General features: G+C 44.9%; 1 protein-coding gene across 1 annotated transcript; it reads left to right on the top strand.

Moving 5' to 3' along the window:
• The first annotated feature begins 14,776 nt into the window (after window positions 1–14,776).
• On the top strand, window positions 14,777–19,776 carry LOC119355739 (probable LRR receptor-like serine/threonine-protein kinase At1g63430). Its single transcript, XM_037622597.1, has 13 exons — window positions 14,777–15,052; window positions 15,162–15,300; window positions 16,001–16,072; window positions 16,159–16,302; window positions 16,389–16,517; window positions 16,857–16,976; window positions 17,050–17,111; window positions 17,879–18,124; window positions 18,202–18,407; window positions 18,495–18,627; window positions 18,735–18,892; window positions 18,985–19,206; window positions 19,383–19,776. Exons 1-13 carry the CDS (start codon window positions 14,929–14,931, stop codon window positions 19,611–19,613), a joined length of 1,986 nt encoding a protein of 661 aa, XP_037478494.1. The 5' UTR covers window positions 14,777–14,928; the 3' UTR covers window positions 19,614–19,776.
• Window positions 19,777–21,315: the final 1,539 nt, after the last annotated feature.

The following is a 21,315-nucleotide window of genomic DNA, read 5'->3' as shown; positions in this document are numbered from 1 at the left end:
TGAACGAGATCTTCATCGAGCTCCTCCAGGAGCTCGCTTGCGTCACCTGCACGGTATCATCGGCACCTGCAACCTGGTTTTGGAAGTAAACTGTGAGTCACGGGGACTCAGCAATCTCACACCCTCGCGATCAAGACTATTTAAGCTTATGGGTAGGTAAAAGGTATGTGAGGTGAAGCTGCAGCAAGCACTAGCATATATGGTGGCTAACTTACGCAAATGAGAGCAAGAAGAGGAGCAAAGCACGGTCGCAAACTAGAAGTGATCAAGAAGTGATCCTAAAACTACTTATGTTCAAGCATAACTCCAACACCGTGTTCACTTTCCGGACTCCATCGAGAAGAGACCATCACGGCTACACACGCGGTTGATGCATTTTAATTAAGTTAAGTTTCAAGTTTTCTACAACTAGACATTAACAAATTCTCATCTGCCCATAACCGCGGGCACGGCTTTCGAAAGTTCAAAACCCTGCAGGGGTGTCCCAACTTAGCCCATCGCAAGCTCTCGCGGTCAACGAAGGATATTCCTTCTCTCGAGAAGACCCGATCAGTCTTGGAATCCCAGTTACAAGATATTTCGACAATTGTAAAATAAGACCAGCAAGACCGCCCGATGCGCCGACATCCCGATAGGAGCCGCACATATCTCGTTCTCAGGGTAACACCGGATGAGCGCTCCGTACAACTAAAACCAGCCCTCAAGTTTTCCCGAGGTGGCGCTGCAAAGGACTCTAGTTCAGACCAACACTTAGACAAGCACTGGCCCGGGGGGCTTAAAATAAAGATGACCCTTGAGAGCGCGACTCCCAAGGGAAAAGTAGGTGGTGGTGAGACAAATGGTAAAACCAAGGTTGGGCCTTGCTGGAGGAGTTTTATTCAAAGCGAACTGTCAAGGGGTCCCCATAACACCCAACCGTGTAAGGAACGCAAAATCAAGGAACATAACACCGGTATGACGGAAACTAGGGCGGCAAGAATGGAACAAAACACCAGGCATAAGGCCGAGCCTTTCACCCTTTACCAAGTATATAGATGCATTAAGCCATTAATTAAATAAGAGATATTGTGATATCCCAACAATAAACATGTTCCAACAAGGAACAAACTCCATCTTCACCTGCAACTAGCAACGCTATAAGAGGGGCTGAGCAAAGCGGTAACACAGCCAAACAACGGTTTGCTAGGATAAGGTGGGTTAGAGGCTTGACATGGCAATATGGGAGGCATGATATAGTAAGTGGTAGGTATCACGGCATAGGCATAGCAATAGAGCGAGCATCTAGCAAGCAAAGATAGAAGTGATTTCGAGGGTATGGTCATCTTGCCTGAGATCCCGCAAGGAAGAAGAACAAGTCCATGAAGAAGGCAAACGGACGTAGTCGAACGAATCCTCACAAACGCGACGTTATCGGAACCAACCCGAAGAAGCAACACCGGAAAGAAGCAAACAACATGGTAAACAACCATCACATAATCATGACATGATGCACAATCAAGTATGATGCATGTCCGGTTTAATGAGGCATGGCATGGCAAAAATGCACAAACAATCCTACAAATTAAGTGGAGGTCAATATGCAACTCCGTTGCATATTGACGGAACACAACGTCACTTATTTAGTTCTCTCTCGTTTAGGTACCCAACAATATTAAGTGTTGATTAACATGACAAGGGGTGAAGCATATGAAAACTACCTATCCAGGCAAGTTTAAATGAGGCCGGAACAACAAAACAACAAGTCCAGATACTCCTCATGTGCATATTTTAGGTTTGGTACTGTTCTGCCCTAAACCATATTTTTGAGTTGTTAAACATGCAAAGCAATGTCACCATGTTAAACTAGGCATTTTTCAACCCCATTTACATATAAAGTTTATTAAATTCCGAGTTACGGTTATTTAGTTATGAAATAAAGCATTTTTGCATGGCAAAGGCAAAATTTAAACAAACAAAATTTTAAGCATTTTAAACATAGATGAAAATGGAAAATTATTAATCTACACAAAATTCTAAGCAAGTTTCATATATTAAGTTTTTACATGTGATGCTTAGTTTGTGAGTTAAAATATGCATGAAGTTCAAAGGTGTTTCTGCAAAACTGACGTTCTCTAGAAAAATAGGGAAACGTTCTATGTAAAATAAAACACGATACGGGCCGGATCTGGTTGGCCCATCAGTAACAGGCGTTGGGGGAAGGCATCTCACCATGGGCCAAGCCCAATCAGTAGGGAGGAGGTCGTGCAGGCCGGCCCGCTTGCTGGATCAGGTCGAGGCACACCCAGCGTGGTCAACGCGCTCGTGCGCTCGTGCCAGAACAGACGAGACGCGGGGCGGGGTCGTCCTGCTCGAGCAGAGGCAAAGTAGAGCAGCTCGACAGGGGCGCAGCGGGCACGGCGAGAAGCAGAACAGCGGCGAGCAGGCGAAGCAAAGGAGGCAGCAGGCGGCAGGGCACATCGACTGATACGTCTCCAACGTATCTATAATTTTTGATTGCTCCATGCTATATTATCTACTATTTTGGACTATATTGGGCTTTATTTTTCACTTTTATATTATTTTTGGGACTAACCTATTAACCAGAGGCCCAGCCCAGAATTGTTGTTTTTTGCCTATTTCAGTGTTTCGAAGAAACGGAATATCAAACGGAGTCCAAACGGAATAAAATCTTCGGAAACGTGATTTTCTCACCGAACGTGATCCAGGAGACTTGGACCCTGCTCCAAGGAACAAAAGAGGCGGTCACGAGGGTGGGGGACGCCCCCCCTAGGGCGCGCCCCCCCTGCCTCGTGGGCCCCTTGTTGCTCCCCCGGCGTACTTCTTCCTCCTATATATACACACGTATCCCCAAACAATCAGAACAGGAGCCAAAAACCTAATTCCACCGCCGCAACTTTCCGTATCCACGAGATCCCATCTTGGGGCCTGTTCCGGAGCTCCACCGGAAGAGGGCTGTCATCACGGAGGGCTTCTACATCACCATAGCCCCTCCGATGAAGTGTGAGTAGTTTACCTCAGACCTTTGGATCCATAGTTAGTAGCTAGATGGCTTCTTCTCTCTCTTCGAATCTCAATACAAAGTTCTCCCCCTCTCTCATGGAGATCTATTCGATGTAATCTTCTTTTTGCGGTGTGTTTGTTGAGACCGATGAATTGTGGGTTTATGATCAAGTCTATCTATGAATAATATTTGAATATTCTCTGAATTCTTTTATGCATGATTGGTTATCTTTGCAAGTCTCTTCGAATTATCCGTTTGGTTTGGCCAACTAGATTGGTAGTTCTTGCCATGGGAGAAGTGCTTAGCTTTTGGTTCGATCTTGCGGTGTCCTTTCCCAGTGACAGAAGGGGCAGCAAGGCACGTATTGCATCGTTGCCATCGAGGATAACAAGATGGATTTTATTTCATATTGCATTAATTTATCTCTCTACATCATGTCATTTTGCTTAAGGCGTTACTCTATTTTTAACTTAATACTCTAGATGCATGCTGGATAGCGGTCGATGAGTGGAGTAATAGTAGTAGATGCAGAATCGTTTCGGTCTACTTGTCACGGACGTGATGCCTATATACATGATCATGCCTAGATATTCTCATAATTATGCTCAATTCTATCAATTGCTCAACAGTAATTTGTTCACCCACCGTAGAATACTTATGCTCTTGAGAGAAGCCACTAGTGAAACCTATGGCCCCCGGGTCTATTCTCATCATATCAATCTCCATCACTTTTATATTGTTTTGCTATTTACTTTGCTTTTACTTTTTACCTTGCATCTTTATACCAAAAATACCAAAAATATTCTATCTATCAGATCTCACTCTCGTAAGTGACCGTGAAGGGCTTGCCAACCCCTAATCGCGTTGGTTGCGAGTAGCTATCGTTTTGTGCAGGTACGAGGGACTTAAGTGTGGCCTCCTACTGGATTGATACGTTGGTTCTCAAAAACTGAGGGACATACTTACACTACTCTGCTGCATCATCCCTTCCTCTTCGGGGAAAACCAACACGAGCTCAAGAAGTAGCAAGAAGGATTTCTGGCGCCGTTGCCGGGGAGTCTGCGCAAAAGTCAACATACCAAGTACCCATCACAATCCCTATCTCTCGCATTACATTATTTGCCATTTGCCTCTCGTTTTCCTCTCCCCCACTTCACCCTTGCCGTTTTATTCGCCCTCTCTCTCTCTCTATCCTCCCTCTCTGTTTGCCTCTTTTGCCCGTTTGCTCTTGTTTGCTCGTGTGTTAGATTGCTTGTTTGTCGCGATGGCTCAAGATACTACTAAATTGTGTGACTTCACCAATACCAATAATAATGATTTCCTTAGCACTCCGATTGCTCCTCTTACCGATGCTGAATCTTGTGAAATTAATACTACTTTGTTGAATCTTGTTATGAAAGATCAATTCGCTGGCCTTCCTAGTGAAGATGCCGCTACTCATCTGAATAGCTTCGTTGATTTATGTGATATGCAAAAGAAAAAAGATGTCAATAACGATGTCGTTAAATTGAAGCTATTTCCTTTTTCTCTTAGAGATCGTGCTAAAGCTTGGTTTTCGTCTTTGCCTAAGAATAGTATTGATTCATGGAACAAGTGCAAAGATGCTTTTATCTCTAAGTATTTTCCTCCCGCTAAGATCATCTCTCTTAGAAACGATATTATGAACTTTAAACAACTTGATCATGAACATGTGCACAAGCTTGGGAGAGAATGAAATTAATGATACGTAATTGCCCTACTCATGGTTTGAATTTGTGGATGATTATATAGAATTTTTATGCCAGATTGAATTTTGCTTCTAGAAATCTTTTAGATTCGGCCGCGGGAGGTACTTTTATGGAAATCACTTTAGGAGATGCTACGGTTAATTATTCTCAATGGCACACTGAAAGATCATCAAATAAAAAAGTGCATGCGATAGAAGAAATTAATGTGTTGAGTGGAAAGATGGATGAACTTATGAAATTATTTGCTACTAAGAGTGTTTCTTCTGATCCTAATGATATGCCTTTGTCTACTTTGATTGAGAATAACAATGAATCTATGGATGTGAATTTTGTTGGTAGGAATAATTTTGGTAACAACGCTTATAGAGAGAATTTTAATCCTAGGCCATATCCTAGTAATCCTTCTAATAATTATGGGAATTCCTACAACAACTCTTATGGAAATTATAATAAGATGCCCTCTGATTTTGAATCTAATATTAAAGAATTTATTTCTTTGCAAAAGAATTTTAATGCTATGATTGAAGAAAAATTGCTTAAGATTGATGATTTGGCTAGGAACGTTGATAGAATTGCTCTTGATGTCGATGCTTTGAAACTTAGATCTATTCCACCTAAGCATGATAGCAAATGAGTCTCTTAAATCCATGAGAATTTCAATTGATGAGTGTAAAGAAAGAACCGCTAGGATGCGTGCTTCCAAAGATGCCTTTATTAAAGCGTGTTCTTCCAATTCCTATGAAAATCAACATGAAGATCTAAAAGTTATTGATGTGTCTCCAATTAAATCTTTATTTTGCAATATGAATCTTGATGAAACTGAATATGATCTTCCTTTACCTAGAAGGTGTTCTAAAAATTCTGAGTATTTAGATCTTAATGATGAAATTGATGAAAGTGGGATTGAAAGAAATAAAAATCTAGATGTTGCTAAACCCCCTATATTGGATTTCAAGGAATTTAATTATGAAATTTGCTCTTTAATTGATTGTATTTCCTTGTTGCAATCCATGCTAAATTCTCCACATGCTTATAGTCGAAATAAAGCCTTCACCGAACATATTGTTGATGCCTTGATGCAATCTTATGAAGAAAAACTTGAGTTGAAAGTTTCTATTCCTAGAAAACTATATGATGAGTGGGAACCAACTATTAAAATTAAAATTAAAGATCATGAGTTTTATGCTTTGTGTGATTTGGGTGCTAGTGTCTCTACTATTCCCAAGACTTTGTGTGATTTACTAGATTTCCGCGATTTTGATGATTGCTCTCTAAACTTGCATCTTGCGGATTCCACTATTAAGAAACCTATGGGAAGAATTAATGATGTTCTTATTGTTGCAAATAGGAATTATGTGCCCGTAGATTTCATTGTTCTTGATATAGATTGCAATCCTTCTTGCCCTATTATTCTTGGTAGACCTTTCCTTAGAACGGTTGGTGCGATTATTGATATGAAGGAAGGGAATATTAGATTTCAATTTCCATTAAAAAAGGGCATGGAACACTTTCCAAGAAATAAAATAAAATTACCATATGAAACTATTATGAGAGCCACTTATGGATTACCTACCAAAGATGGCAATACCTAGATCTATTCTTGCTCGTTATGCCTAGCTAGGGGCGTTAAACGATAGCGCTTGTTGGGAGGCAACCCAATTTTATTTTTATTCCTTGCTATTTGCTCCTGTTTAGTAATAAATAAATTATCTAGCCTCTGTTTTCTTTGTGTTTTTTGTGTTTAATTAGTGTTTGTGCCAAGTAGAACCGTTGGGAAGACTTGGGGAAAGTCTTGTTGAACTTGCTGTAAAAAACAGAAACTTTAGCGCTCACGAGAAGTGTTGTCATTCTTATTTGAAGAGTGCTATTTAGTTAATTATTTTTGCAGATAATTAACAGATAAATTCCTCACGTCCAATAATTTATTTTAGAATTTTTGGGGTTCCAGATCTTGCGCTAGCTACAGATTACTACAGACTGTTCTGTTTTTGACAGATTCTGTTTTTCGTGTGTTGTTTGCTTATTTTGATGAATCTATGGCTAGTAAAATAGTTTATAATCCATAGAGAAGTTGGAATACAGTAGGTTTAACACCAATATAAATAAAGAATGAGTTCATTACAGTACCTTGAAGTGGTCTTTTGTTTTCTTTCGCTAACGGAGCTCACGAGTTTTCTATTTTGAGTTTTGTGTTGTGAAGTTTTTAAGTTTTGGGTAAGAACTTGATGGATTATGGAACAAGGAGTGGCAAGAGCCTAAGCTTGGGGATGCCCATGGCACCCCCAAGATAATCCAAGGACACCAAAAAGGCAAATCTTGGGGATGCCCCGGAAGGCATCCCCTCTTTTCGTCCACTTCCATCGGTAACTTTACTTGGAGCTATATTTTTATTCACCAACATGATATGTGTTTTGCTTGGAGCGTCTTGTATTTTTGCGTATTTGTTTGCTAGTATAACACAATCATCCTTGCTGTACACACCTTTTGAGAGAGCCATACATGAATTAAAATTTGATAGAATACTCTATGTGCTTCACTTATATCTTTTGAGCTAAGTAGTTTTGCTCTGTGTGCTTCACTTATATCTTTTGAGCGTTATAATTTTGCTCTATGTGCTTCACTTAGACCTTTTAGAGCACGGTGGTGGATTTGTTTTAAAGAAACTATTTATCTCTCATGCTTCACTTAAATTATTTTGAGAGTCTCTTAATAGCATGGTAATTTGCTTAATAATAATATGCTTGGTATTCAAGATTTGTGAAACTTTCTTTTGAGTGTGTTGAATACTAAGAAAAGATTGAAGCATGATAATTGTTTTGAGATATGGAGGTGATAATATTAAAGTCATGCTAGTGGAGTAGTTATGAATTTAAAAAATACATGTGTTGAAGTTTGTGATTCCCGTAGCATGCACGTATGGTGAACCATTATGTGATGAAGTCGGAGCATGATTTATTTATTGATTGTCTTCCTTATGAGTGGCGGTCGGGGACGAGCGATGGTTTTTTCCTACCAATCTATCCCCCTAGGAGCATGCGCGTAGTACTTTGCTTTGATAACTTCTAGATTTTTGCAATAAGTATATGAGTTCTTTATGACTAATGTTGAGTCCACGGATCATACGCACTCTCACCCTTCCACCTTTGCTAGCCTCTCTAATACCGTGCAACTTTCGCCTGTATCATACACCTACCATATACCTTCCTCAAAACAGCCACCATACCTACCTATTATGGCATTTCCATAGCCATTCCGAGATATATTGCCATGCAACTTTTCATCATCTAGTTCATCATGACACATCCATCATTGTCATATTGCTTAGCATGATCATGTAGTTGACATAGTATTTGGGGCAAAGCCACCATTCATAATTTTCATACTTGTCACTCTTGATTCATTGCATATCCCGGTACACCGCCGGAGGCATTCATATAGAGTCATATGTTTTTCTAAGTATCGAGTTGTAATTGTTGAGTTGTAAGAAAAATAAAAGTGTGATGATCATCATTATTAGAGCATTGTCTCAGTGAGGAAAGAATGATGGAGACTATGATTCCCCCACAAGTCGGGATGAGACTTTGGACGAAAAAAAAGAGGCCAAAGAAGCCCAAATAAAAAAAGAAAGGCCATAAAAAATATATAATAAAAAATAAGAGAAAAAGAGAGAAGGGACAATGTTACTATCCTTTTAGCACACTTGTGCTTCAAAGTAGCACCATGATCTTCATAGTAGAGAGTCTCTCATGTTATCACTTTCATATACTAGTGGGAATCTTTCATTATAGAACTTGGCTTGTATATTCCAATGATGGGCTTCCTCAAATTGCCCTAGGTCTTCATGAGCAAGCAAGTTGGATACACACCCACTTAGTTTCTTTTTGAGATTTCATATACTTATAGCTCTAGTGCATCCGTTGCATGGCAATTCCTACTCACTCACATTGATATCTATTGATGGGCATCTCCATAGCCCGCTGATACGCCTAGTTGATATGAGACTATCTTCTTCTTTTGTCTTCTCCACAACCACCATTCTATTCCACCCAAAGTGCTATATCCATGGCTCATGCTCATGTATTGCGTGAAGATTGAAAAAGTTTTGAAAAAGTTAGAGTATGAAACAATTGCTTGGCTTGTCATCGGGGTTGTGCATGATTTAAATACTTTGTGTGGGGAAGATGGAGCATAGCCAGACTATATGATTTTGTAGGGATAACTTTTTTTGGCCATGTTATTTTGAGAAGACATAATTGCTTTGTTAGTATGCTTGAAATATTATTATTTCTTATGTCAATATAAACCTTTGTCTTGAATCTTTCTAATCTGAATATTCATACCACGATTAAGAAGATTTGCATTGAAATTATGCCAAGTAGCACTCCGCATCAAAAATTCTCTTTTTATCATTTACCTACTCAAGGACGAGCAGGAATTAAGCTTGGGGATGCCTGATAGTCTCCAACGTATCTATAATTTTTGATTGCTCCATGCTATATTATCTACTGTTTTGGACTATATTGGGCTTTATTTTTCACTTTTATATTATTTTTGGGACTAACCTATTAACCGGAGGCCCAGCCCAGAATTGCTGTTTTTTGCCTATTTCAGTGTTTCGAAGAATCGGAATATCAAACGGAGTCCAAACGGAATAAAATCTTCAGGAACGTGATTTTCTCACCGAACGTGATCCAGGAGACTTGGACCCTGATCCAAGGAACAAAAGAGGCAGTCACGAGGGTGGGGGGGTGCCCCCCCTAGGGCGCGCCCCCCTGTCTCGTGGGCCCCTCGTTGCTCCTCCGACGTACTTCTTCCTCCTATATATACACACGTACCCCCAAAACGATCAGAATAAGATCCAAAAACCTAATTCCGCCGCTGCAACTTTCCGTATCCACGAGATCCCATCTTGGGGCCTGTTCCGGAGCTCCCCCGGAAGAGGGCCGTCATCACGGAGGGCTTCCACATCACCATAGCCCCTCCGATGAAGTGTGAGTAGTTTACCTCAGACCTTCGGGTCCATAGTTAGTAGCTAGATGGCTTCTTCTCTCTCTTTGAATCTCAATACAAAGTTCTCCACCTCTATCGTGGAGATCTATTCGATGTAATCTTCTTTTTGCGGTGTGTTTGTTGAGACCGATGAATTGTGGGTTTATGATCAAGTCTATCTATGAATAATATTTGAATCTTCTCTGAATTCTTTTATGCATGATTGGTTATCTTTGCAAGTCTCTTCGAATTATCCGTTTGGTTTGGCCAACTAGATTGGTAGTTCTTGCCATGAGAGAAGTGCTTAGCTTTGGGTTCGATCTTGCGGTGTCCTTTCCCAGTGACAGAAGGGGCAGCAAGGCACGTATTGCATCGTTGCCATCGAGGATAACAAGATGGATTTTATTTCATATTGCATGAATTTATCTCTCTACATCATGTCATCTTGCTTAAGGCATTACTCTGTTTTTAACTTAATACTCTAGATGCATGCTGGATAGCGGTCGATGAGTGGAGTAATAGTAGTAGATGCAGAATCGTTTCGGTCTACTTGTCACGGATGTGATGCCTATATACATGATCATGCCTAGATATTTTCATAATTATGCTCAATTCTATCAATTGCTCAACAGTAATTTGTTCACCCACCGTAGAATACGTATGCTCTTGAGAGAAGCCACTAGTGAAACCTATGGCCCCGGGGTCTATTCTCATCATATCAATCTCCATCACTTTTATATTGTTTTGCTATTTACTTTGCTTTTACTTTTTACCTTGCATCTTTATACCAAAAATACCAAAAATATTCTATCTATCATATCTCACTCTCGTAAGTGACCGTGAAGGGCTTGACAACCCCTAATCGCGTTGGTTGCGAGTAGCTATCGTTTTGTGCAGTTACGAGGGACTTGAGCGTGGCCTCCTACTGGATTGATACCTTGGTTCTCAAAAACTGAGGGAAATACTTACGCTACTATGTTGTATTATCCCTTCCTCTTTGGGGAAAACCAATGCAAGCTCAAGACAGCGACTCCAAGCGATGCAGCGGCCGCTCAAACCGGCGAGATGCAGGCGAGGAAGGCAAGCGGCTGGGCGGAGCTGGAGGCCAAGGCGGCGTCACTCGGAGGAGGTCGAGGGCGGCTTGAGGCCATGGCGGCAACGACACCGGTCGTCGGGTGATGCGGGCCTCGGATAGCTTCATGATCAACTCAGGATCAAGGGGAGAAGAGGCAGGCCTCGGGCGCCTGGGGAAGAAGCACGGGCGGCACATGAGGAGGTCGGGCGCGACGCGAAGAACCAAGGGGCGGCCATGGCGGTGGAGCCTGGGCGCGGCGGCGCTGCTGGTCTGGTGGTGCTCCGACGAATATGGAGGTGACGGGGTCGCGGACTTGACGAAGGGCGGCGGATTCGAGCGATGGCGCGGCGGAGCTCGGGCCCTGGGATGCCGGCGAGGCGGCCGTCCGAGCGGGAAGACGAGCGCGGGGTCGAGCGCTGCAGCGGGGCGCTCGTCTGCTGTGCAGCTCGGGCGTGAGGGGGGATCAGGCGATCGAGGAAGCAGGGGCCCGACCGGGTGGCCTGAAGGTTGAGGTCGCCGTCTCGGGCGTCCATGGCGGTTTCCTTTACAGAGAGAAACAAGAGGGAGTTGAGCAGGGACGCGGAGAAGAAAAGAAGGAGATTAAGGGCAGCGCGCGAGGGACTGGCCTGGGGGTTTCCGGCGGCGGCGTTGTTCGTCGGACGACGAGACGAGGAGGGGCCAGGGACGAGGCATGTCTCGGGGAGGAGAAGGAGGGGCGCTGCGGGATTTGCGCGGCTGTGGTGCGGTGGTTGGCTCGCTGGGGAAAACAAGGGAGAGTGGATGGATCTGGATCCCGAGGAAGATACGGTAGGTGGCGGCGGCTCGACGGGGCAAAGTCCCTAGATTTTAGGGTTTGTCCAAAATGACTAAGGGTGGACTATATATACCTCACAGATTTGGTTAGGGGCTACCTCGGTCCCTCTGATCGGAAAACGGACGGTCGCGAATAAATAGTTAGGGAGTCCAATTAACAAAACGGAGATGTTTTATAGATGTCTGGGGATGATCCGGACCCAACGGTGACGACTCCCTCGGGTCGGGTTCGGGACAACTTCCGGACGCGCGCGAGGAGGTCCGATGCACTGTGCAAAGAGGGGTAGGCATGGGCCTAGGTGGACTGTGGAGAGCGGGTTGGTCTGAGAGAAGAGGGGAGAGATGCAGCCCGGCACGATTTCCGGAGACCGAAAACGTCCGACGATAAGACCAGCTATACTGCCGCTATAGTTATCCGTTGGGGCATCAAACGGACTCCGAACGCGATGAAACTTGGCAGGCGGCCTACTGACAACAAAACAACACCGCACGCCAACTTTCATCCCATTCCGAGAACATTTTATGGTCACTTATAAAATACTATTTCGGACACGCGGCGGACGCGTGCAAGTGTGTGTGGGCTCAGAACGGACAACGGACAGAACTAGGGGAAACCCGGACGGATGCAAGGTTTTGAAAACATGATGATGCAATGCGGATGATGACATGGCAAGATGCAACACGCAAGCAAATGACAAGACAACAACAGCGAATAACTGGACGACACCTGGCGCAACGGTCTCGGGGCGTCACATCAGTCAACACCAATGACAATGCTTGAGGTTCGTCCCTGCACGTCCTATCTATGCTTTTTCCATAACCCTCTTTTTTGTTTGATTTTCCTATCTGCTTCATAAAAGAATTTCCTCAACCCCGTCTCGTTTGGCTGTATATTTTTCAAAAAGGGGAAGATCCAGCATCTGCATCATCATGGTGCACACAACCATCTTTATTAAATAAAAATGAAGAGGTTCGACAAGTACACATTATCAACTAACACGACCAAAAAAGAAAAATACCACAACCGCTTGGTACAATAGAAATACTACATGTCTTAACCACATAATCTATTAGTGCTCCCGCAAAAAAAACTATTAGTGACATGCAGTCAAACCGATTGAATAACGCTTGTGCAACCATCCCTAAACGATTGCAACCAAAGGCCATGAGCTTCCTGGTGTCCCACGCTGAAGTGATGACCACATACAGATCAATATGATGGCTCTGAAAATAACCTGCATAAAACTAAAAAAGAGAGACCTGTTAAAAAATACAATCATTGCAATTTCAAATTGCCCAAAGAAAGGCACAAACCCCTACAAGGATAAGCTTTTTGTTCGTATCAACCAACCAGTTTCCAAATAATTTTAGATACTCATTGTGGGTGACAACATGGACCATACACCAAATCAAAGCGGTAAAAAGGGTGGGAAATATAAGGGAGATGTATCGTTCAGCGGTGTGAATTTATTTATAAAGCGGGACACAATCTTATTCCTAGAAGAACGAGTGCAACTCATTTGCATCACGCGTGGGAAGAAGGGCTGCGAAATATCATCACATTCTTAATTCAATAAGAAGACCGAAGGTGGAGTAGTATATAATGTTAAGAGGACCGAACCTGCAGGAGAGAGACCAAGTACCAACGTCCTGTTATCTTGAACACCGTCTTTCCTTGCAGACCTAGTTCATTGAACTTTCTCATCCATGTGTTTGTGGACAAATTTGTTTGCTAGACAATGAAGACCACCGCACGACGCGACGTAACAAGAAAAATAACCCCTCTTTTTCTCATAAGACAAGCTTGCGCCCGAAGGCTGTTGCACTCCCGTCCCATATTCTGCACCCACAGGGTTCATCATCTCTAGTACCTGATCTTGATTTGCTTGGAAGCATCAGGGGCTCGCTTTCAGGCCATCTTTAAGCTAAGCAATCTCCATTTCCACTCAGTGCTGATTCCATTCCACCGGTCTTGTACCATGTGCATATTTGGAAGGGATCAAACTTGAAACCCCACCTGAATTCATGCATGGGTCGACCACCGGAAAGAGCGAAAAGACTGCACATTTCTTCTTCTTCTTCTTCTTCTTCTTCTTCTTCTTCTTCTTCTTCTTCGAAGACGAAACAAGCATGTGTCCTAAATCAAATCAATCTGCAGGACATGGGGATGCATGCTTCTTCCGAGCTAGTCAATCAGTGTACCATACAAGTATTAATAACATTTTGGTTGGTTACGGCATATGATGGCGCCCTGCTCTTGACCTTTTTCCGCTGACAAAATCATGCAAACCCGGTGACGCGTGCGCCCCCTTGAATAATGAATATTCAGCATTCGCGTAACTTTCTTAATAGTGGGTGCACCAACTCTCTTCCAAAGGTTTTTGCGTCATTATGCGTAGTAAAATCAGCCAATCAAATAGCAAAGCTAGGTACGGCTAGTCGCAAGGAAACAACCCAAGAAGCAGCCCGGCCGGGCCATGACACCGAACGAAACCATATCTTATCTTATGCAGATTTACATGTCGTGGTCTCCCGGCACGTCGCCTTCAGCGCGCGTGTGCAATTTTAGGGAGGGGAGGAGCGTGCCCTGCCTTGCAACCCAACCCAGGATTGAACTGGTACTTGGAATCGAATCGCATTAGATATTTCATACGGCTAAACTTGAACTTCAGAGCTCTGGTGAAGCTTAGGCATCAGCGTCACGTAACGATGACAATTTGGCGCTCGCTCGAGTCGAGTTGGGCGCGTGTCCCGGTCGATCGACTGTACAGCAGTACGTGGTACTTCCGAGCTTTCGTCACCCGGTACAAGTTGAATCTAGCAAGTTTTGTGCTCCCGTGCTGTGCGGGAGATTGCGGAGCGTTGCTCGTGTGTGGAGTGGTGCACGCTCGAACTCGTACGGGCGTACCCCGTATTCTCACGTAAGCTACGCTACGCATGTAGGGGTGGCTAAGTTACTTAATGTATTCTCTGACCCATATTACTTACTTGTTGCTGAAACAGATGCATCTAAACGTATTTCAGCGCTAGATATATCTGTTAAGCAACCAATAATATGGATCGGAGAAAGTATAGTTAATTAATGTAAGCGGTGGTTTGGTTTGGTTGTCCTGTTGGAGTATGCTTGTGCGAGCGTGATAGGCCTTAGGCCATCATCACTGCTTGGCGTGGCCGTTAAGTGCAACTTCCTCGCCCCCCTTCTTCTTCTTCTACTCCTACAAACTCGAGTGAACGCACGGGGCTCTAGAGATGACTACCACGTGAAAAGAGCAGGCCCTCCTCTGGCATCTGCTCTAGGAAAAGCACTACGTGGTGCGACGACGATGGCGAGGCTGCTGCTCGGGGTCTCGCTCCTGGCCATGGCGCTCGGGCTCGGCTGCTGCGCTTCCATCGACCCGGCCCCTGAGCCCTCCGACTCCGCCTCCGAGCCCTCCGTCTCAGACGACGGTGCTGCCTTTGCCCTTGGCTCTCTTATATTTTCTTCTGCTTTTCATGCGTGTTCTTCAGTGGCTGACTGCTTGCCGCTGCCTCGTTCGTGCTCCGGGCGGGCGTGCAGTGCGTGCGCTCCTCGCCTTCAAGCGAGCCATCGACGACGACCCTCGCGCCGAGCTCTCCAGCTGGAACACCAGCGAACCGGATCACTGCTGGTGGTCCGGCGTCTGGTGCTCGCTCTCCGACGGCCGTGTGGTGGCTCTGTAAGAATCCCTTGTATTAATTCCTCTTTTTGTTACGCCAGTAGTCTGCTGCAAGATGAAGGAGCCGAGTGCGCCGTTTCTTGAGCATATCTCTGGCTGCCCTTTCTCTGTGCTTGTTCGACTCTTTCAGAGTTTATTATCAGAAACGATATGAACAATTCTTGCTGCACGCTCTCTAGTCCAATGGAACAATCCGGGGGTAGAAGAAGAAGACTCTCTGGGCCAACAGCAGGACAGAATGATGCGTCCAAAGTTCTTCCATGGAAAAGTCTCCGACAGCACAATGAGACATCCAGCTGAAAGCTACCATCATTTTTTTTACCTACTTTTACTGTGTGTCTCTCTCCTATCTTCAGTTGACCATAGAAGCACCTACAGAAAACTGACCCGGTGGGTTTGTGGTCCCACCCGCAGAAGCCAATGGAATTCTCAGTTTTCACAAAACAATCTTCAAATCCAAGTGTTGTTTTTTTCTGTGAGGAAAATCCAAGTGTTGATTCTTTTTGTGAGGAAAATCCAAGTGTTACTTGTCCAAAGTCAAATAAGATACATGTGTTAGTTTTGTGTACGCATGCTTTGCTCACGTTAACCAAGAAAGTTCAGCATTGCAGTTACTATATGTTTTATATGTTGACAAACTTGATGTTCTTCTCTCATTGTAAGTAAATTGGCTTATGTCCCGCTGCAACTCATTGTCCAGGGAGTTGTCAAACTCATCTCTCTCGGGGTTCCTCGCACCAGAGATTGGATCCTTGACTTCTCTGCAAAAACTGTATGTGCTTGTAACCCTCATTTTTTTACAACATGTACTTCGCCTGCAAGCAACTGAAAGTAACAGGCCTGATGAACTTCTTGCAGCATATTGGATCACAATGCATTCACGGGCTCGATACCGAGAGAAATCGGCAAGCTAAAGAACCTCACAGTGCTGAATCTCAGCACAAATCAACTGGAGGGGCCCATTCCAAGTGAGGCCGGTGACATGCAAAACATCACAACAATGTACTACGCCAGAAGCTGTGATCAACTTTTATTTATGTAAACTTTTATTTCCATGTTCATAACTCTTATGTTCTCTTATGCCCTAGAGACCTTCACGCGAATCGGTTGAGTGGTGCCATCCCTCCTGAGCTCGGCAAGTTGGCAAACCTCAAGGAGCTACGATTGAGCAACAACAGCCTCACAGGGACTATTCCTGGAAGCAATGATTCCATCATGTAAGTGCATCTGTTTCAGTCTTTCAGAGTCTTCAAAACCAAATGTCTGTTTTCAGCATGCATGATCTGAATTCTGGAAGGGCGCCGAAGCACGTCTCTTCTCCTTTGAACACAATAAAGCTATTTAGTTAAGAAGTCGGCATCAATCAGCACTGATGCTGTTTCACAATAGTAGTAAGAGAAGATGTCGATATGGTTTATCGTTTCGAAACAAGCTGGAGTATGAGACAAGATACAGTGACCATGTTGCCAAAAAAGTCTTTAGCAGATATGCTTCTTCTGTGTGGGCATCAATGGACATTGCATATGAATATGAAATTGTGATTGCTCTTCTCTCAGGGTGTCCACCAAGAAAGAAGATCAGGTTGGTTTGTGTCAGTTAGCTCAGCTAACTGATATAGACCTCTCAAATAACCTTTTAGCTGGAAGTATTCCTGCGTGCTTGGGGCATATCCAAAGGTACATCTTTCTTTTGTGGCTAGCATTTCGGTTAAGTCTATCTGAACTTACCTGTTTTACAGCATTTGAACAGATCAAGCATGGTAGGAAATTGCTTCCACAACAATGACACAAGGAACCGTCCTGACTGGGAATGTACGGTGATGAATCTTTAATGAAGTTTGATCCTATTTTCAGCACCATGATTCCATTAAAAAATTTGCTGTTTGCCGCTGAGTTTCTGTAATTCTACAAGAGCACGTAGACATTACCTGTGGACAGATGCATCTAGCAGTTCTCTTATTGCAGTATTTGTTAAAGGAACAACTGCACTAGGGCATTAGGCTAGACTGAAGAATATTCACAGCCATTTGTTCATCTTCAAAAAGTAAAAAGGTGTTAAGCTTTGGGGGTCGAGGCCATTGATGGTGCGGCCATAGGAACTTAAAAATTGCCTGTTCAAAATTAGTAGACATTAGAAAAGTAGGACCTATGCTGCGAATGAGATCATGGGACCTATTGGGGTAGTGGGAATGTTAGTTACGCTTTGCTAAAACAAAGAGAAGAAATTTGCCACTTTGTTCGCTTCCTTCTTGGACCCTTTCTATCACATTCATCCCTTTGTCCCTTAGTTTGATCTCTTGTCCTAATCTTCTTGGGTATTTGTCCAACGTATCCATGTTTTTCCAAGTATTCATTTTTTCTGTCAGATATTTATACCTCAGCGCTGCGGGAAGCAGATCAGAACTGACCTGTGCATTTTAGCAATAAGATATAACTCAAAATGGTCTATACCTACTTTTCTTACTGACATACCAGGACACATTTTTATAATCATACTGGATTGCTTAGACTTACTTAAGTCTCCGCCTGTAATTTAATTTTTCTGAGCAGTGAGTGAGTATATTGAGTCATAATTACAGGTGGAAACAGCATGGATGCAGGCAAGGACAATAACAACACCAGTATTGGTGAAGATGGGCAGAGAGGAAGAGTGATACAGCCACTGTGGCTCCTCATCGTGGAAGTCGTCACAGGAGTTTCAGTGCTCTCCATCTTAACGCTCTGTGCCATCGCTGGCCTCAGAAGACGCAAAGATAGGTCCTCCAGGAGAGGTGTTCCATGGACAAGAGCGCTAAGCTGGAAGGAAAACAACGTGATCTCAATTGGTCAGTGTCTGTCTTCTCACTGACAAATATTGGAGCGTGTACTGCTTTAGTTACAATTTTTCTTTTTGCTTGTGCAGATGATGACCTGCTGGGGAATGTGCCGAAAATAAGCCGGCAGGAGCTCGCCGAGGCCTGCGAAGACTTCAGCAACATAATTGGGTCTTCCCAGGAGACGGTGGTGTACAAGGGGACCATGAAGGACGGCCGGGAGATCGCCGTCGTGTCGATGTCCGCTTCGGTGCACCACTGGACGAACTACGTCGAGCTTTACTTTCAGAAGGAGGTGAGTTGATTGCTCTCCAGCTTGACACTGATGCCAAAGATTTTACACGCCTCTTTGACCATATCTGTTGGTGTCTTGGACCCTCAGGTGGTAGAAGTGGCCAGATTGAGCCACGAAAATGCCGGGAAGATGGTGGGATACTGCAAGTCGTCCGATCCCTTCTCGAGAATGGTGGTCTTCGAGTACCCGTCGAACGGGACGCTCTACGAGCATCTCCACGGTAAGATTTTGGCGGTACTGAAAGCTTTGTAATCTTGCTGCATTTGAGAAGGTGACATATATATATGACTGAATCTTGTTGGTTGGGTGTCTGTCGTGTGCTCTCAGATGTGGAAGGGTGTCAGCTATCCTGGCCGAGGCGGATGAAGATAGCGCTGAGCATCGCGCGCGTGCTCAGACACCTGCACACCGAGCTGCAGCCGCCGTTCGCCGTCGCCGCGCTGGCGTCCAGCTCCGTCTATCTGACGGAAGACTTCTCGCCCAAGGTCGGCCTGTTGGTGCTTGGAGCATGGCGTCTTTGGTGCGGTTGACAGCAAGATGTTAAACAGCTGAGCTGAAATGGGTTTTGATTCTGCAGATAATTGACTTCGAGAGGTGGAGGGGTCTCGTCGGCAAACCCCTCCTGAGCTCCGGCTGCGTGGTGAACGGCGGCGGCGGGCATTCCAACGGCGTCGTGGACTCCCGGCACGTGCGCTTCATGGACGTCCAGGCCAACACCTTCGCCTTCGGCGTGATTCTCCTGGAGCTGATCAGCGGCAGAGCCTCGCTCTCCAAGGACACAGACGACCTGGTGAACTGGGTAGGTGTTCTTTCCTGAATCAAGAGAACTCAGGATTAGCAGCAGCATGAAAAATCTACCACACAACTATGGAACTAAATCGTACTGTACATTTTTATTCATTTCTCCGACAAGTATTTCCGGACCAAGGGGGTACCCATGATTCTTGAGAATGATGGATGAGATGTGTGTTTCAGGCGAGGAAGCACTTGGAGCAGGCGGGGGAGTTTGGCAAGCTGGTGGACCCGAAGCTGAGGAGCGTGGGCCAGGAGAGCCTGGGCATCATCTGCAACGTGGTGAACCTGTGCATCGACGCCGAGCCGTCGCGGAGGCCCTCCATGAACATGATCGGGGCCATCCTCGAGGAAGGCGTCGACACGTCCGTCAGGGACTCCTCACTGGCCTGGGCGGAGGCGGCCATCTCCTAGATGACCCTTGTTTGCTTCGCTGCTGTCGTGTGTGTGTGTGTGTGTTGTGTGTGTTTTGACGGGCGCTGCTGTCGTGTGTTCATAACTTCATATAGACCGCAGCTGCTCAGTGATTAATTTGCCTACAAACAAGATTGATTTTTGATCCATGTCCACAAGACCAGCGCTCTGATTTTTTCCGTCCCCTCCCCCACCCCCACGCACGCAAAAAAAAAAAAAAATCCTCCGGTCCAAAATCATCGAGTCTTCTCCTCGATGCCCTAGCGCATCTCACCAGCGCCGCCGCCGCTCCCTGCCACACCCACGACAAAACCAATCCCTCGCGTCGAGGGAGAGCACGAAAGGCAGAGCTGCTCCCGCACCCTGCGCAGCGTTGCCGCTAGCGTGCCCCGCCCTCATCTGGTCAAGGGCGCGGCGGAGCAGGACGCCGGCACGTTCGGTGACCGGCTGGACTTCTGCAAGGCGAACCTGTTCACGGGGCGGGGCGCGGCGCGGAGGGCGGGGAGGAGTGCGAGGAGCGGCGGTGGCGCAGGAGAGGATCATGCACCGGATCAACTCCAAGATGGCGCACAAGTCGTACCAGCTGGGGCAGCAGCTGTCGTTGCGGTGGTCGACCGGCGTCGGGCCGCGGATCGGGTGCGTGCGCGACTACCTGCCGAAGCTGCAGTTCCGGTTGTTGGAGGATTCGGGCTTTGAAATTGTGCCAAGTACATATGCGTTCGGTGGAGGATTCGGGCTTTGAAATTGTGCCAGAAACAGACACAGAAACAGAATTTGAGCAACACTGACTGTTTGTTGTAATCTATATACAACAGAATTTGTACTGCATCCTTAGTTTTAGCGCATCCCTCGCGCCATGAGGAAAATATTCCCTCCGTCCGGAAATACTTGTCGTTAAAATGGATACAAATGGGTGTACCTAGAATTAAAATACATCTAGATACATCCATTCTTCGGACAAGTATTTCCGGACGGAGGGAGTATCATGAAATTGACAAGAGCAAGGCAGGAGAGATGCTGGGAGCCAAAATCAATAGCGCCCAGACTGCATGCAGATATATATATAGCCTCAACAAGGTGAATTGTGAGATTGAGCTCCTTCAGTTTCAGCATAAGCCCCCGCATAAATCATCACCTTTGGAGAAGTGCTTAGTCCCAAACCATTAAGGTTCTGTAACGGCTGGAATTCTCCAAGCTCTGAATCTCTGACGATGATGGGATCCGGACACCCTGATGAAACTACATCCAGTTCAGTACAGTCAGGGGGGTAGGCATGCTTCCAACCGTGTGTTTCTTCAAGGCAAGGTTTGCTATTTGTTGTGTATCAGTCCCAGCAAGTTGTAGTTTGGTTATTCTTGTTCTTTTATTGTTAGTGAAGAAAAATGACAATGTAGTCCCAGGTTTGTGTACGTGAGGTTTTCATGGTCCTTGAGCTGTTGTTACATGCAGGGCCATGCTTGCCAAGAATCGAAACTGATCCTCCTTGAAGATGGTCCGACCTCCAGTTCATCTATCGAAGGAGATAGTAATACTACTACTGCTGCAACTATCTTGTTGTATCGCTCTGCTTCCATATGCAAAACAATGCATTAACCTGTTCTTTTTTTGCGGGAAAAATAATGCGTTGATCAATGTATTCTCCATTCCTGATGGTCATATGTTTCGAATTCATAAGATTAGCTATATGAAAGCCATGGTGCAT

Source organism: Triticum dicoccoides, chromosome 2A, assembly GCF_002162155.2.
Source record: "Triticum dicoccoides isolate Atlit2015 ecotype Zavitan chromosome 2A, WEW_v2.0, whole genome shotgun sequence".
Taxonomy (NCBI): domain Eukaryota; kingdom Viridiplantae; phylum Streptophyta; class Magnoliopsida; order Poales; family Poaceae; genus Triticum; species Triticum dicoccoides.
This window is presented reverse-complemented; position numbering and strand designations above follow the sequence as displayed.